Below are 18,183 nucleotides of genomic sequence, written 5' to 3'. Positions count from 1 at the left end.
GACATGATAAATGACTGTCGGGAACACTTGGGCTTTTTGAGTTTATGTAGAAAATTTGGCATTCCCGTGTTGTGTGTACCAGGTTAGGCCATAATTTTATTCCCATTTTTAGTTCTTTTACGAGTTCGTGGACTGTCTGTGTTAGCCAATTGAATATGTACCCACAACTAAGTGAAGAGCTTGGTTACCAAAACATTAGAACTAGGATTTGCTGCATTTGTGGTTATCTGTATGCCATCCTTTGCCAGGGTTATAAGCCGTGGATTCATGATAACCTATGACTTGATAGCTGAGGACGCTCAAACTTTGGGCTTGGGCTTTTTGAGTTAATGTAGAAAATTCGACTTTCATGAACCCGATTGCAGTGAAAGCATAATGAACTCAACTCAAAATCCCTGCTAATAATCCTGCACAACACTCTACTTTAAGTTTGACCCTAATAATTTCTAAGTCAAATATGATTTTTATTAATGAAACAGTGATTTCAAAGATCTTACTAGAAGGCAGTAAAGAACCAATGGAAAGTTAATAATTATACATTACTGGTCAATTACACCTCTACATAGTTTTATTCTCAATATTTATTGCTTGTGGTGGCGATGTTTCTTTCGAGTAAATGCTGCACATCTTTGAGCAGTAATGGCTGCACCATCAAGGCGATCAACTATATACCGCCTCTATCCACACCCTGAGGATTGCTTGTGTGTTGAATATAACGATGCGGGAAGCTGTCTGCATTAGAAAAACATTGTATTCTTGCTTTACCAGTGGAAGAACAAGCGAGGGAGTTCTTTATGCGAAGGCAAAGTCATGAAGAACCATGAGGAAGGTCAATTATACACTACTTGCTTCTTTAAAGACATTATTATTTTTATCACGATTCAGGGATATGTTATCACATGCTTGAGGAATATTTCTTTTTTGAATTTGATTCAGGCTTCATCCATGGAACTTGCTGAATCTTCCTCATCAGACGTCACGTCGGGATCATTTGCCTGATCCTCACATTTATTGCATTTACAGTTGAACAAGTAATTTTCAGAGAGAAGTTTTTGTCGTAAATGTCGACTTCTGCTCAAGTCACAATCTCCCAGGTACGAAATAAAGATTTCGCTTCCGCTAGGGATAGGTTTCATTGCTCGTAATGTAAGCTTATGATCAGAGTGCTCAAATGCAATTTCAGCGTTCGGATCACAACTGTGATTACAGGAGCTTTGCAGTTTATATAAACCAACACCTTCACAGTTCAAAAAATCGCCTGAAACCTCTTCCAATTTTTCGTAAAGTTCGTCAATAAAATTGTCAAGTTTTGTTCGCTCTTTTTCATCTAAACTTAATTCATCACAGTTTTTGACCCAGGTACTGAGTGAACTTGACCCTACACCTTGTTGATTTGTTCCTAAAAGTGCGAGAAGCGATCGAAACCCTTTTTCTGAAAACCAGTCTCGTATAGAATCATCATACAAGAAATCTTTTAATTGCGATCGTAAATTTTCAATTTGGTCAATAAATTTGTCACCTAAAAGCTTATGAACAATCTTATCATTTTCATTCTCGCTTTGATGACAAAAATTCATCATTTGCTTTATTGTTTTAACTTTGTTTTCCGATTGCTTTACAATTGCTATCATTCTGGCAACAAGCATAATGCTTGCACTTTCTGGAGGATAATGGATTTGTTTCCAAGTTTCCTCTAACATATTCAATTCATTTTTTATTGAGTTTTCATCACGGAGGCATAAAGTCTTATGATATTGCTGCATTGATTTTGATTTGCAAGTTTCACTACAATATTTTGCATCACATGAGTCGCATTTGACATGTTCGCTTTTATTGACTGTACAACATTCCAAATGTGGCAACACTAGTCCATCATCTTGACATAATCGTCGACACATTTCTTCAGCCGTTTCCAAACTTCTCATGCAGTGTTCACAAGCTTCATATTTGTAAGCTTTATTCCATGAAAACTGGCAATTTACTAACGGTTCTTCCGTGAATATGACATCACCCTCATCGAAATCAACGTCCGCAAAGAGTCCTTTGCCTTTTCCACTGGATTCGTCAACACGAACCGGTAGACACGCCATATTAATTAGGTAAATAAACGATTTGATATCGTCCAAACTACAAAAAAACAAATGCACGAGGTTGTTCTCTGCACTGAATTGTCTTAGAAATTATTCCGCGAGATGACTCTAAGTTCACTTACTCTTTACTGACAACTTGTGGGCATGATTGAGACAATTACATTTTCGTTGGAGGGCGCTAACGAATATTAATCTATATTTTTGGCCATTGAGCCGAGTTTTTTTTTTTTTTACATTCTAAGGTTTGTTTTCGTGCAATTGAGCTATAAAATGGCGTCCTTTTGTCTGCTTTATTTTACGGCTGTAGCAGTATTGTTTTCTTTGGCATTTTGCGGGGAAACGAAAAGATTCCTATTTTTCTACGACAAAGAATCAAACTCGATACTGTCTCAAGAAGTTCTCCGTTCTGATCCTCCACCACCACAGTGGATTGTCGATGCTTCTTACACGGATAACATTGAGACAACAGGATGGGCGGTTGGAGAATATACTACCAATACAGGTAATTTAGACAAATGGTTTTTAATTAATTTAGTCATGTCATGTAGGCAACAATTGCACAATTGGTTTGTTCAGTCATTCCAGAAACCCACTCCCGCATTCGGGCATATTTATTTGGGTCTTCTGAAGTAGACTATGTGCCCGCAAGTACTTCTAGTTCGCCTGGCTCAACAATCTGTGCATTGTCAATCCTAACCCTCGCCTGACTGTGTCATCCAAAAATTATGTCACTGCCACTTCCCACTAATGTAATAAGGCCTTACAATCTATATCGGTACGAACTGTCATCCAAGTCGCACAGGCGATCACCCAAAATCAAGCAAGGTATTTCTCCAGTTTTTTTCTCTCTCTATTTCTCTTAATCAACGACCCCGATTCGGGCGATCGTAGATATACTTTGGCAACCTCCATAACAGAGGTCGGGAACCCATGGCTCGCGAGTCATATATGGCTATTTTGGTGACAACTTAGTGGCATATGGCTCCCAGAAAAATCCAATATTCTAAGGCTAAGATTACTATTGTTACCAGATTTCTCTTTTATAGCCAAATTTGGCAGAAAATTTTACAACAAGTTGAAGAGTGATCGATCAGCGCATGCATGTCTATGTTATGTTAGAGAATTGCCAGGCAGGCATTGTGACAAAACTAGGGGATTCTGGAACAAATTTTGTTATATCACGAAGCGATAGAGTGGCGGAGCAATAAAAAAATGAATCAGTCTGTTCGTACTGATTATTTGTAATATTTAGATTTGGCTAGCAAAACTAAAACTAGTTGTTCAAGGCCCTCAGCGACAACATGCAGCACCAGAAGTAACCTTAATTGTATGCAGTATCAACATTGTATGTGTTGACTTCTGAGTAAAAATTTAAGACATGATTAGGTGATGATAAATGTTATATGGCTCGCACAGAAAAGCAATTGAAAATATGTCCCATTCATGACTCTCTTGCCCAAAAAGGTTCCCGACCCCTGCTCTATGAACTGATTGCGACGTCGTAGTGACATAATTTTTGGATGGCGAAGTCAGGTGGGGGTTAGGAATAGGATTGAAATGTGCAAAAATTGTTATGCTACGTCCACTAGAAGTATGTTAGGTACGAAACTACACGAGACCCGAATTGCGTCCTCTGTGTGCTTTGATAAATGTTCCAAGTCCTTGCTACTGTACTGCTTCAACCTAGTGTTTATTCAATGAATGTAAAATACTAGCCTTTAATGTTTTCTGTGGTTAGATTTTGCCTCAAAGCCACACTCTAATGGTTCATATTGGCACTTAATAAAGTAAATCTGGTTCCTTTTATCAACTTGACAATGACTTGTTTTCATATATTTTGTAATTTACTCTTTTTTTGTCAGATCTTGATCCACATTTCCAAGCTTATGCTGCAGGATTTGCAGAAGGTTTTATCACATCTGACAGAATCGCTCAAACACGGAATAATACTCTGAAAGGATTCTGTGATAAGACACCAATGAGTAAATCCTGCATAAAAATTCATGATTTTTTGCAAGACAATATTCAGTGGATGTTACAAATGATCAAAGAGAATCCTGAAGATAAATTCTGGGATGAAGTTAAGAAAGGTCTCCTGCAAGTACAAGGATTAGAAGATGGATATAATAATCTTGCAGTTTACAATCCTACGATTCGTCTCAAACCGTTCGGATTTTACCTTTCCCAACTCGGCGGAGACTTAGCAGCTCTTGAGGATGCGCTCAACGTTAAGCATTTCCGACACCATGTGTTAGGGTCAGGTTCTTGTTCTGCATTGGTAAAATTAATCAAAGATAAATCTGGAAATACGGATTTACTTGTTTCGCATGATACGTGGAACACTTACAACACAATGTTGCGAATGATAAAACGTTTTAACTTTGGATCACACTCAGAAGCGTTTTCTGGTTACCCAGGCGCTATTTTCGCTGGTGATGATTTCTATATCCTTTCTTCTGGCTTGGTTGCCACAGAAACCACAAATGGAAACATGAATCCTGATCTATGGAAATTTGTTACCACAGAAACGATCCCCGAGTGGTTAAGAAATATTGTAGCAAACCGTCTCGCTACGAATGGGAAAGAATGGTGTGAAATATTCTCAAAATATAACAGCGGAACGTATAACAACCAGTGGATGATTGTGGACTATAATCAGTTCGAACAGCAATCAAAAACTGGTGTGTTGCATGTTCTGGAACAACTTCCTGGTGAAGTAGTCTATGATGATGTCTCAAATGTTCTTTTTAGTCAAACATACTGGGCAAGTTACAACGTTCCATATTTTCCAAAAATATTCAACGATTCTGGTTTTCCTGCATTGGTGAAGAAATATGGCAACTGGTTCACACATGACAAAAGCCCTCGTGCAAAAATATTCGCTCGTGATCACAAAAAAGTTGTTGACATGGATAGTTTAATCAAATTAATGAGATATAATGATTACAAAAACGACCCATTTTCGAAATGTAATTGCACCCCACCTTACAGTGCTATAAATGCTATTGCCGCACGCTCAGATTTGAATCCTGTTGATGGTGTTTACCCTTTTCCAGCTTTGGGTCCCCGGGCCCATGGGGCATTAGACGTTAAAGCGACTTCTCATTCATTGCAGAAAAGTTTAAGCTTCGTAGCGGAGTGTGGTCCCACCCACGATCAACAGCCAGTATTTGAATGGTCAAAATCCCCTTATGCAAATGTATCTCATCTTGGAATGCCAGATAAATTTGATTTTAGCCCTGTGTTGATTGTATGGGACAAGTAATGTATCATGCTGTGGTTCTCAAACTTTTGTCAAGTTCCGCGCCCCACCTAAAAAATAACAAGCTAACGATAAGCTATAAATAACCTTTAGTAAGGCGAGAATATCTTATATTAAAAAAACATATTGGAAATATGTGGACATGATAAAGAAATGTAAATATCCTAAATAAGGGTGGCAACATCAAACCTAACAAATATTTTTGTTTTTAATTCGCTTCACATCCCTTCAAAAGTTGTCTAATCCCCTACTACCTTGTTTGAGAACCACATCATGTATTTCTTAAGTTTATGGTTTTAAGATGAAAATTTGTTTTATTCAAATCGTTTTATCCAAATTAACAAAGTTTTAGAGTAGTTTTTCAAGAGCAGAAACTTTCTCAAAGAAAGGCCTTGTGCAGTCGCTCAGAAATCAGGAATGTATGTATTCCTTAGTTCATCATTTTAAGATAAATTTTTTACATTCAAATCTTTTTATCCAATTTTTTCACAACGAGGGCATGTGCGTTTGCTCGGAAATAAAGGAAATCAATCTCCGAGCGAAATTAATGATGAATTCATGTATCTTTCTACTGGTACTCATAAATATAGATATTTCTAAGGTGTCACATAAACAGAAAAATATGTCTATGAAATTTCTCTAGTCTGATGTCAGGGTGTATTTATGGCCCTCGCAAAGTGCATTGACACTAAAATATAATGAGATAATTTGATCGACTTCCTACTTGTTTAGTATTTTTTATTTTAAATATTTTAACAAAGTTTTAGATTTGAATTTCATTTGTGAATTTTCTTTAGTGAACGATATTTTGAGAAAATTGCTCAAAGAAATTACAAGCTCACTCACTCAGAAATAAAGAAGATTGGTCTCTGAGCTAAGTTACAGGCGAGCAATAAATGCCAAAATCTATTTATGAATCATTTTAAATACAAATTTTTAAATTCTAGCTTTCTTAAGTGTGTTGTCTGTGTATATCTGTGACCTTTGTAATTTTCAAAACTCATAAAATAAAATTTCTTATTCATATTCTTCTCAAACCATTCGTTTTTTACTTTTCCCAACTCGGCAGAGACTTGTCAGCTCTTGAATATGCACTCAATGTTGGGGCTCGTGTCATTTTTAAATAACTCGTAAAATAGAAATTTGATTCACTTTCTACCTATTTAGTGTCATCCAAGAGGATATCTACAATATGATAATTTGGGCATTGGAACACTTTATATCGAAACCATGGTTTCAGCCAATTAAAATATAATTTATGTGAACATAACAAATTTTGATTATTGGAATCAAAAACATCAAATATTAATTTTTAAACTTTGTTTAAACTAAGTTTGCCTGAAGCTAATGAGCTCTAAGCATGTAGGATTTTGTATCTTCTCGTTGCACTTTAATATTTTATCATAAATCGTGTTTTAGCCGTTTCTTGCCAATTTTTAGCATTTCATTGTCAAATTTCCAAAAGTTCATTCTCAAGTTATTTCTTTATTGCAAATTAGCACTTAAAAATTGTTGCCATTTTATTAATGTTCAGTGCAATTATTATATTGGGGTATTTTATTTTAATGATGTTTTGATCTCAATTTAGCCGGAAATAAATATATTTAAAAGCAAACCTAACATGGCAAAACAAAATGAGTGTAAGTTTATTATCAGTGGAACTCTTAATATGTATTTGATCATAGGTATTCCCGTAGTATGTGTACCAGGTTAGGGTTAGGTCGTAATTTTATTCCGAATTTCCCTATTTTAGTTCTATTACGAGTTCGTGGACTGTCTGTGTCAGCCAAGCAAATATTTCCCTGCCCATAGGTTTCAGTCTCTTTTCACAACTTGATGTAAAGTAGGCAAACAAAATAAGTATCTCCTTATGGATACACATACTTCTGGAGCGCTGCAGTAATATAAAGTCTCAGATTTGAAAGTGAACTTGCATAACTCTAGGATTCTGCGAAACCTGTTTTCAAAACCACTGCCTTCATATCATAACATCAGGGATAAAATTGTCTGACATCTAAGTTTTCTCAAGTTATGCATGAACCAGAAACATGAAACAGATATAAATAAGATAAGTTTATTTCGACTCCAAATGAGCAAAAGGAAGAAATAACCACAGCCTTGAATATTCAAATCAGCAATCAATTTACGCCCTTTGTTCGTAAAATCCTAATAGCACAATACAAATTATTAACTTTTGATTCACGTATCCACGTACATAGTCGATACACAGACATGTAACAAAGTTAATTAGAAGTATAGGCAGTGATAGGTTTCCGCGAACCTGTTCTTGAAATGACGTGATATCCGCGAACCCGTTCTTGTTTTTTTGTTTCTGACGTCCCGTGATCGCAGTAAATGGGTAACCCGCATCAAAGTGGGTGACTCTTGCTACATATAACGTTCTGAAAGTTATGCATTAGATTTATGTCAGCACGCCATATTAATGTAGCTAACGAAGTGACACACATTTCCAAATATAAAAGGTAAAACCAGTTCAAGGAAACTAAAGCGCTCCCGAAATTAATCAAAACGCAAGAAAATAATGTAAAAAATAAAAACTAGCCTTAAATCTATTCGTGTATTATAAAGATTTAAACTGGTAATATAATCCCAAATTGAATACTCGCAATTCATTGATGTTTTCTCGACCCCGGAAAAAATCTGCCTACGCCTTACTATTGGATTTAGACCCATTGCTTATTGGTCATTGTTACGGAAATAAACAAAGAAATCGATGATCGGGGAAACAAAGAAACATGCATTACTTCCCACCTCGGGTTACAAACCGTTCTTTATTTTAAAAGGGGTCCTTCAATTGAGCCCGTCTGTCCTTGTTCAAAGTTAGAAAGGACGCTAATTCTTCTTTATTTCTAGCATCGCTCCTACTATTATACTATGCAAAAACGCGATCTACGCTGGTTGATACGAAATTATGGCCGTAGTTGCACTTTATTAATATTTTACACTATTTTAAACTGTGTGTCGGTAATAGAGAAAGGGATTGATAGATAGAAGGCTCGTCGTCCGCCATTTGCATTGTGTTAAGAGATATTATAAAAAATCGTCGCTGATCCCAAAAATGTTTGGACCAATGATGGCGTGGTTCATCACGTCATTGGGACTCATCGACCTATCAGTGCTATCAATTTTGTGCCACTGCTTGGTTTTTGTTTCTTTGTTATGATTGTGCCTTTTTCCTATTCTGACACGTTATCGACCAGTCAGTTCCATCAATTCAGTCCCACTAATTTCATCTTAGGTTTCTTTATTGTGTTTGCTTTTTTCTCATTCTGACACGTTGGCCGGGAAAACCGGGGTCGATGCGCATTTGAATCAGGGGCAGCAAAGAGATGGCGGCGTTTCGCGGTCGCTGTAGGTTAGGCTTGTTTAGTCAGAATTCAGAATTTTTATAGCTCTTGGTATTGTGGTTGTTTGTTCATAAGGCGGAGTGCAGTGAGATTTCTTTTTTGCTTATTTTTTAATTTATTCATGTATCTTTTCTAGAAAGCCCATCCATTACTGCAAAAATGTGAGATTTGAGATTTGTTAAAATATTGCAGATCGCGCTCGCGCGTTAGTTCTGGCGTGGGCTTTTTACATGAGATTCTTTTTCGTTTTATTGTGTTGATTTAAAGTGTTATTTACTTCAGTACTATTCGTATTTTGCGACCAACAGGGATCGAAGCGTAACTTGTGTAATAATAATTATATTCTGAACTAGTAAAACACCTGTTGCAATTTTGCTCTTTTTCTTGTTAGATTGAGCGACAAATTGTACTAAAATAGACGACCTAAATATTATTTTGTGACATGGTGCTAAAGAATTCGATATATATAGTTTTGTAAGTGTTCAATGTTTCTTTATTGTTTGTTTTTCTGAATGCAATTATCTGTTCCGCCTTGTTTATTTGAAAACAAACCACGAGATTTAATTTACAGGTGAAATCGAGGTAGACGGTGGGATTCATGTACATGCCCGCCGTAAGTAAGTATTATATATATAGGCGCAGAGATGTCCGAGGAGCTCTCTATCGGTATGGTAAGATGGGAATATGGCTTCAAAGGGCTGATGTTGACTGTGTGTTTCTCTTTGTGTTGTCAGCTTAAAAACTATTAGTCTCTTTTTTTTATTATTTCAGTTTGTTGAATTGGAGAGTGGAATTTATGAATTGAGTCTGATGGCAATTTACAGATGTCCGCTCGTCATTTTTCAAAACCACCGACCGAGAGTTGATTATGATCGTATCGACTCAAGACTGATGTACTGAAGTAAGCGTGCAACAATTTTGATCACTAAACCCGAAAATACTCCCCATTTGTGTGAAGGTAGTAAAATACTATATTAATTAACCCTAAAATTGCGGTTATGAATATCATTAAACAAATTTACAAGTTAAATGTTCTTGTGCCAGCGAATTTAAAGTTCAAATTTTCTTGCCGAGACTCGTTAACCATGTTGTGTTAGTTGCGATACCATAAGAGCAAGGCCTTTTCATTGTAAGATGGCGGTCGTATGGATTCATTTGTCAAGGTGCCTTATAGCATTGCTCTGTGCCTGTTTTGTCCGTAAATATCTTATTAACCATGGTTTTTACAGGTTAGACAGTGTATTGGCGTCGATAGATCTTTGCAGAATATTCTATTGTTTGTCGCAATACCTAATTTAAATAGGATTGCCCGCTCTGTCCATTCTCCAAGCAATCCCTCAAGAATTGATTGTAAGTATAAGATGGTCGATTTCTTCTAGCGGGAGATCAAAGGGACAGCCGCCCCGGACAGCATATGAGGTCGAGTTTAATGCTTAGTTTAAACATTTAACTCATACTTGACGTTTGATAGATATATACAGCAACTCCAAAGCATTTCATAGAGACCGGCCGTGTACTAATCACCAAAGAATTTTAATTTAGTTGTCCACGATTCACGAGATTAGATCTCATTAAACGATGCATGTTTTATTCACAGGTTTATTAGACGGATACAGCTTGTAATCGAAGTCTGTATCGAGATTGCAGAAATCGAGCGTGTATCTATTTCTGGATTGTAAGCTTAATTTCGGTAAGAAATAAGGAATACGTGTACATCGTTGACATTTTTTGTGTTCTTATATCATTGTATCGGTCGTTAAAAGCTTAAATATGAATACACTTCAAACTGGCTTCGCGGGTAATCCACAATGCATAATAAATGTTCAACCTATGTCCTATCCCATTCCGTGCCTCACAGGCGGTGGCGTGTCAAACTTTTCTGTTGCCCGAGGCGAGTTTCTGATAAATGCTGCCCCATATACCTAACTTATAAAAATAATAGTGAGAACACAAATTATAGATGTTATATTACATAAGAATAAAATATAGTTTGTACAACTATTATATTTAGATAATCAAAACTAAGCAACAAACTCACCCCTATAACGTGCTGCAAATGGGCGGCTGCCCCCCAGGACACGTCACTGCTCGAAAGAAGCTACGCAAGCAATTAGCTTTATCTAGTCTTTTGCGTCGTCGATGTACCCCTTTTTTTACAGGCATTACATGCGGAAGACAGATGGTTACGAGAACAGAACGATTCTATTGTGTTTCTGACCAGACTAAGGTAACTATTTACTACTATTTGAGCGTTCGCATCCTTTCAAGACTATTACAATTTGTTTTTGATGGTTTCATATTGAAACCATCATATTAAAACTAAGTCCACAATTAAAATATTTGTCGATGTTTGGGCAATCTAAATTATAACAACAAAACATCATTCCAAATTAAAGAATTGTTAATTACCGCCGCCATGAGCCAAATGTGGAATTGCGCGTGGGCAAATACCGAGACTATGTAAGCAGTTCGCTGCAGTACAATCAGAAAAACAGTTATTATTATCAATTAAATCTATGACATTCTGGGGAAAACTTAATTTAAACCAGTGGTCGGCAATCACCGAGCCGCGGACCATCGCCGGTCCGCGAAAACGTAACTGCCGGTCCGCAGAAAGGTGACACAAAAACTGACAGAGCCCTCATAACATTTCTGCAATCAAACCACTACAAAAACTGCGAACAATTCAACCAGTGGTCGGCAACCTTTTTCGAAAGACGGATCGGTAAAGCCCGGACAAAATTTTGGCGGATACCTTTATACAAACGAAGTAATCTAAGCGTTAGGAAATTTATGTTGATAATATTTTCAAAAACAAAGGTGATGCTGCTATGTAATGCGAGATCTGCATTTGTTTGCCGACCATTAAACAATCAAAATTTTATCAATTACTAACTGATACACTTTCCTACTGTATTTTTGTAGGCTCCAGATACAAAAGACCGTAGGATCTGGCAAACGGAATAAAGGTGCAGAATTCTATTTCTTATGCTTCGGTTAAATTCCTAAAGTAAGTAAGTTAGCTATTCTGAAAAATTTAAACCCGTTCTTAGCAGTCACCACCCTTTATATAAATATAGCAAAAAAAAAAACAGAAGGTTTGCTAATTAGTTTTCGGACATGTATCCCTTTGTTATTTTGAAGGCGTATTTTTCGTGAAGCTATTACTGCACTTTATTTTTGCGCCCCGTGTCCTTATGTATCGTCGTGTTATTTTGAAGATTTATTTTTCGTTAGAAGGCTATTACTGCACTTTTATGTATGCGCCCTGTGTCCATATATTTCAGCTCTTATACGCATTCGTGTGACACATTCGTCTAATAAATCTAGCTTTTCACTTATACAAGCTAATATGCTTTGTATTGGACAAATTGAAAAGGTGACTGAATATGATATCCGTGACGTGATTGCCATATTTCATTATCTTTTTTATTAGATAGAAATGAGATGTCTAATGATTAACAATTAACTATTTCCACTGCCTTGTCTTAAATCTACATTTGTCGCAAAGAATTTTCGGTGCTCCCGAAGTATGTGCACCAGGTTAGGGTTAGGCAATAATTTTATTCCGATTCTCCTTATTTCAGTTCTATTAAGAGTTCAGGGACTGTTTGTGTTAGCCAAGTGAATATACCCCTGCCCGTGGGTTTAAGTCCTGCTATACAACTTGATGTAACGTAGGAGAACAAAATTAGTTACTTCCATATTAGTGGACACAATTCTGGAGCGCCGGATTTTCGATATACCCAAAAGTATAATTTCGTGCACAACCTGTCCCACAATTAGCCAATTCTGTGAATCCTGCTGAAGTATAAAATCAAACGTAGCGTAAAACTTAGCATGAATTCCACTCGCCCCACACTATTTCAATGCGAAATTTTTGAGGACAAATGCAAAATCGTAAATAAGCCGTAATGCATATAAAGCCTGATGGCTTTTAACGTAAATGATTTATATTTCTTGCCAGGCAAAATCAGCTGAAGATTTAAAAAGTTAATTTTCCAGCAACAACGGGGAAACATCCTCTGCACACACATAATTGGGAACCTTAACAAATCAGAACTTCGGTCCAGACAGAGAGATAATACCGTGAATGCGTTATTGCGAACAGAATGTACCAAATACGAGCCACGTTCTGAATATTTGATTCCGAGCCAACCCTAATTGGATGTATATACAAAAATACACAACTAAATTATGTTGGGATTTCGTTTTTTTTTTATTATTATTTATACACATTGGGATGTTTTTGTGTAACAAAACAAGCCATAAGCAGCCATTCATACGGAACCGTATGTCAGATGAGCAAGTTACTTCGTCGCTATCAGTTGCAAATTTCTTGTTGAAAGTGGTGCTTGTTATTCCCCGGGTATTCTATCACCCAACAATTATAATTAATAATTTGATTACATAGCAAACTGCTAGAAATATCTAAAGTCATGCTTGCAAGCTTTTTCCAAATTTTCTCAGGACGCGCACAAACCCACGCCGTATCGTTGGGCCCATTTTGCCGCTCCTCTCTTCTGGCCCGCGAACATCCTTTGCTTAAATTTTGGCCCGCGGCCAATACACTTTGGGAACCCCTGGTCTAAGTGAACCCAGAGTGTGAAGTCGAATAATCACTGCTATTCCGATTCACGGCAGTGCTTAATAAAAATACCTAGACGATAGCTTTTGTTATCGGGCCTTCACCAGTTATATGTAATGGAATTTATATGGTACATAGTGTGAGGAAGGGCTTTGTTGGTGAACCCAGAAAGCCGCATCGTGGCCCCATATGAAACCTGATCGTAATCAGATGAAAAAAGGCTATTCTTTGGTATATTTGCCTTGGTTTATTTAGCCAAACGATTTTACGATGGCCTATTTTCTGGCGCTCCGAAAGTATGTATACCAATATGAAGGTAGAAAATTTTGTTCGCCTATTTTCCATCAAGTTGTGTACCGGGAATGATACCTATGGGCAGGGGGTGTATTTACTTGGCTAACAGACAGTCCCCGAACTTATAGTAGAACTAAAATAAGGAAATCGGAATAAAATTATGACCTAACCCTAACCTGGTGCGCATACTTCAGAAGCACTGGTTTTCTTTTGTAAAACTAATAACGGACGAATTTGTGGGAGTTATCGTACTCAAACTAATGTGCTAAACTGTGTTTGAATAATCTAAATAGCATTTGCAAAAACAGTTAATTTTCGTCAGCAGTAATTAGGTCGTCGGTTTTCTCTTTATTTATTTTTGCAATGTAATACAATAAAATTGATCTAGTTCTGCATGAACAATCGGCATTATCGAATGCGTGAAGTAGTCGATCCAATATTATGGTCTTGGCAGTTTTTGGTGTCCGGAACAATTGAATTAGTTGGCATGACAAAAAATATATATATGGACCGGAGACAGAAGACTTATCGATCGACCGCAAAAAAAAAAATAATTAATTTATAACTTGCTAATTATAAAAAAAATAATTAATTGATAACTCGCTAATTATACGACATAATTAACCCAAAATCAATAGGCTTCTGGTCCGAGATATGATGCATGCACATGCAAAATTTGGAGCAGATTCAACCTCGCGTTCGTGATATATCGCGTTCATCTAACAGACAAACAAGGAGACAGACAAATACCTATCAACATACTTAACGATCTTAAGATCGATAAGTCATATTCGCAGTACTTTTTCATCGCAGTACATTTCTCCTTAGTTAACTGATACATATTGAGAGCAACCTATACACCTCATGGAAAGTCTGTTTGCCGACTCAGATAGGAGTGGACATATAGATTGTTCTGTTATTATGTTATTGTTCTTATATATATAAATTTTTTTCCTACCGTTAGAATTATTTTCTAAAATTTTTTAATTCTTTAATTTTTTCTTTAAAATTTATTTTTAATTACCGAGCTAATTGCTTTCCGGTATTTACTGCGAAAGGCTGTATACGCGTACTACTCCGTGTCCATATATTGGAGTTTCAGTGATAACATCGGTTATAATTCGTTTTTGTTAAATGCTACATACTGAGACAATCTATGTTGTGAAAAGTCTGTTTGCCGACGATAGGAGTAACCATGTGGATAGTTTTGTTACTATGTTATTTTTCTTCTTGCCATTCTCTTTACTTACCGGACGAATTGCTTTCCGGTACGCTACTGCGAATAACTGTATTATACTGTACTACTCCGTGTCCATATATTTGAGCTTGTTTTGTTTAACGATCGATTCTAACCATGCCATGCGTAGACCACGGGCGGTGCGTTTTATTACGAGTTATGCACATACGTTTTGCTGCTGAATTAAAGGGTCGAAGCTAATGATATATAAAGTTTATATTCATCCTCGAGGGATAAATATGTTAATCCTATTCATGGCTCAGGGTCACTTCTTCCCTCCATCTCAGACACAAATAAAGAACTCTTAAACTTTCTTAACTACTTATACGAAATCAACACTCGGAAACTTTTTTTGTTTGAGATTATATTCAAAAATCTCTGAATTACATTCTCCAAAAGTTATGTTTTTAGAATATGTTTCAAATGAATTCGGCTATGTTTTACGTCATCCCCACTACATCCCCAAATCCTGTTTTTCCTAATCTTCAATTTGATTCATAGCGTTAGATTGGTTACATAAACAAGTCGGCAACTCATCGAATAAATCACCAACCCGACTAAATTCTGTTCGTGAGTTTTTGTAAAAAGTTCAAATTTTAACCCAAACAATTTTCAAATTTATGAAGTTATTGAAAAATATTTTTCAGGTGTCATGGAGATTACTCTTCTCTACTATCCTGTGGTATGGAGGTGAAGATGATTTTAAAGTGAGTATTTGTTGAAAAAGTATTCATTCCGTTTAGTATCTTTTAATGTCGCAGTTCCACAAATTCAGGAGATATGATTTAATTGAGGATCTTCAAATTTGTTGTGCCAGTGTCTCGTTCCCCTAACTTAAAAAAGTAAATAATAAACTTCAGATAAGCGATCTGCAATCGCCCATAATGGAAATATCGACGTAATACCGGTTTAGCCGAATTGTATCATCTAAATGAAATAAACCGGTTTCTTACTACACTTGGAACACCAGCGAAATTTCGACTTTGTGGACTAAAAGGCTGTGCTCGAGACATGACTGACCCCTCACCCTGTACTCCGACTCCAGGTGATGACAGCTCACTCTCTAAAACGCCATCATTCCAGACTCTTGCTTTGGTCTTTCTTTGCTAATTAACCGTTTCACACTGACTGCAATAAATGACTTTTGAGTTATGATATAGGAAACTGTTGGTTAAGTATTTTAAATGAGGGCCGGTCATCATGAATTGAAGGTTTTATTGAACATGCGGTCCTGTTAAATTTAAAATTTGGTATTCCCGAAGTATGTGAATCAAGATGGCGGACACTGGAACGTAGTATGTGTACCACGGTAGGGTTAGGCCATAATTCCAGGTGCAAATTCTACAGGTGTCTCTTGGCTAGTTCCCAAATTCTTAATAGAACTAAATAAATAACGTAAATTGGAATGAAATTATGGCAAAACCCTAACCTGGTGCACATACTCTGTCCCGGTGTCCGCCATCTTAGTTCACGTACTTCAATAGTGCCGATGAAATCACGCCACTTGTTGTAAGTTGTGAGCTAGGCAGTCTGGGAGGCCTGTTTTACCGCTAGTATTTGATTGATTTACTTTTCTAAGCGCAAATATTTGGGACAAGAATGTCGTCTGATTCAAAACAAATCTTTTATTATAAAATCATTAATTCGGTTGCGTTCTGGAACAAGCTTTCAAAATTGAAAATTGCTGGAGTATATAGTTATAGTTGATTCTTCGAATGGGTTAAGGTAGTCCATAGCTCTAATTTTTATCACGTCCCTGCTTTAAAATATACGACCTTATAACATGTCGGGCAACTGGCATGAATCTCCGATTTCCATTTACCAGAACTGAACTATTATTTTACATTTGCAGGTTCACCGTTTATGCACAGAATGTGTACGAAGAAGAATGCGTTCTTATTAATTAAATGAAATTATATTAATCGGTAATCACCGATTCCTTTGCACATGACTACTATATTATATTTCGTGCTCACTGTGTGGCGAGTAATACCATTATTGGAGGCGTTATACATGTTTCAACCATATCTTAATATTTTATAATAAATTTTTTTGTATATGGTCAATGTCGCCGTAGTTTCTTTTCCTGATCAATAAAATCTAAAAACAATACTTTCTAGTGATTTCTAGTTGAAATAAATTTTAGAAAGTTAGTAAGAAGGTTAGGATTCTGCGTATATGGATCGCTATGTTAGATTGATAAGCGGTACGGTGCCTGGTCGATATGACGTCACACCTAGGGAATTTTTTTCGGGGCGCTACCGGGCCGCGTGGCCGCCCGGGGCGGCTCGCCGCGCGAAAATTTATTATGTATGGCCAATCGTCGGCCATAGATAATCCGAGGATAAATAGCAAAATGTATATTCAATCAAGCATGATCATGCATGATCGATGTGTAAATTTCAAAATTCCTTGTTTTTCTGACTCTAACCCTTCGATTTTTCCCATTTTCGGCGATTTTTGACGATTCTGAGATATTTTAACTCGTCGTGACGTCGTGCATTCCGGAATTTGCCCTCTCATCCAGAGTGTTTGATTGACTGACCGCGGCTCTCAGCATCAAATTTTCGACCTGCGAGCCACACTGTCTGTCAATCAATCACTGGACGATCTGGCGAATTCTTAAATTCACGACGTCACAACGGGGCAGGCCCAGCGGGGCTCGAACTACAGATACACTGAACAGATATGAAAAATTTGAGACCTTTACCCGTTAGGCCACGATGTTAAGCTCGTGAAATAATCTAAGTTCTAATATTCATGTCTGGACCTTGCAATTACTTGCACAAACATCAATTGCAAAGTCGTGGGATAAATATTAGAACTTAAATCGTTCAGTACAGTTAATACAATGGCCTAACGGTTAAAGACGTTCAATTTCTTATATTTGTTCAGTCTATCTATAGTTTGAGCCCCGCTGGGCCTGCTCATGTCATGAACTTCGGAATTTGCCAGCTTGATGTTGAGAGCTGTGATCTGCCTATCAAAAAACACTCGATGAACTGGCGAAATCCATGACGTCAGCACGAGTTGAAATATCTCAAAATCGTCAAAAATCGCCGAAAATGGGAAAATTCGAAGGGTTAGAGTCAGAAAAATAAGGATTTTTTAAATTTTACACGCGATCATACATGATCATGCTTGATCGAAGATAAATTTTGTTATTTATCCACGGATTCGCGCCGCCAGCCGCCCGGGGTCGGGGGGCACCGCAGGGCCCTGAAAAATCCTAGCTGTGACGTCATAGCGACCAGGTGGTGGTATTGCGCCCACAGCCCCAGCCTAGCAATCCCCATGCTCTCCTTACAGCTTTACAAGAAACTTGCTTCCTAAATCTTACGCCC

The 18,183-nt window shown here is 37.1% G+C and overlaps 2 protein-coding genes and 1 long non-coding RNA gene across 5 annotated transcripts; 2 read left to right on the top strand and 1 right to left on the bottom strand.

The window, feature by feature from the left end:
- Positions 1 to 443: 443 nt before the first annotated feature.
- LOC120334380 (protein-lysine N-trimethyltransferase SMYD5-like) lies at positions 444 to 2,193 on the bottom strand. The gene has a single exon (XM_039401885.2). It carries the CDS (start codon positions 2,088 to 2,090, stop codon positions 933 to 935), a length of 1,158 nt encoding a protein of 385 aa, XP_039257819.2. The 5' UTR covers positions 2,091 to 2,193; the 3' UTR covers positions 444 to 932.
- Positions 2,194 to 2,279: 86 nt separating this feature from the next.
- LOC120334377 (putative phospholipase B-like 2) lies at positions 2,280 to 6,987 on the top strand. Its single transcript, XM_039401882.2, has 2 exons — positions 2,280 to 2,592; positions 3,953 to 6,987. The coding sequence occupies exons 1-2, from the start codon at positions 2,361 to 2,363 to the stop codon at positions 5,353 to 5,355; spliced, it is 1,635 nt and encodes a 544-aa protein (XP_039257816.2). The 5' UTR covers positions 2,280 to 2,360; the 3' UTR covers positions 5,356 to 6,987.
- A 1,600-nt stretch (positions 6,988 to 8,587) lies between these two features.
- On the top strand, positions 8,588 to 16,943 carry LOC144432444 (uncharacterized). 3 transcript variants are annotated; one of them, XR_013480676.1, is made up of 6 exons: positions 8,588 to 9,678; positions 9,950 to 10,070; positions 10,318 to 10,410; positions 10,880 to 10,947; positions 15,487 to 15,546; positions 16,692 to 16,943. It is a non-coding gene; the product is annotated as an uncharacterized LOC144432444 (long non-coding RNA). The 3 variants fall into 3 exon arrangements; XR_013480675.1 differs by having other exon boundaries at positions 8,590 to 9,621; XR_013480677.1 differs by lacking the exons at positions 15,487 to 15,546; positions 16,692 to 16,943 and adding an exon at positions 11,646 to 11,735 and having other exon boundaries at positions 8,591 to 9,621.
- The last annotated feature ends 1,240 nt before the right edge of the window (positions 16,944 to 18,183 follow it).

This window comes from Styela clava, chromosome 15, assembly GCF_964204865.1.
Source record: "Styela clava chromosome 15, kaStyClav1.hap1.2, whole genome shotgun sequence".
NCBI lineage: Eukaryota > Metazoa > Chordata > Ascidiacea > Stolidobranchia > Styelidae > Styela > Styela clava.
Note: the sequence above shows the minus strand (reverse complement) of the source record. Positions and strands in the feature narration are given on the sequence as shown.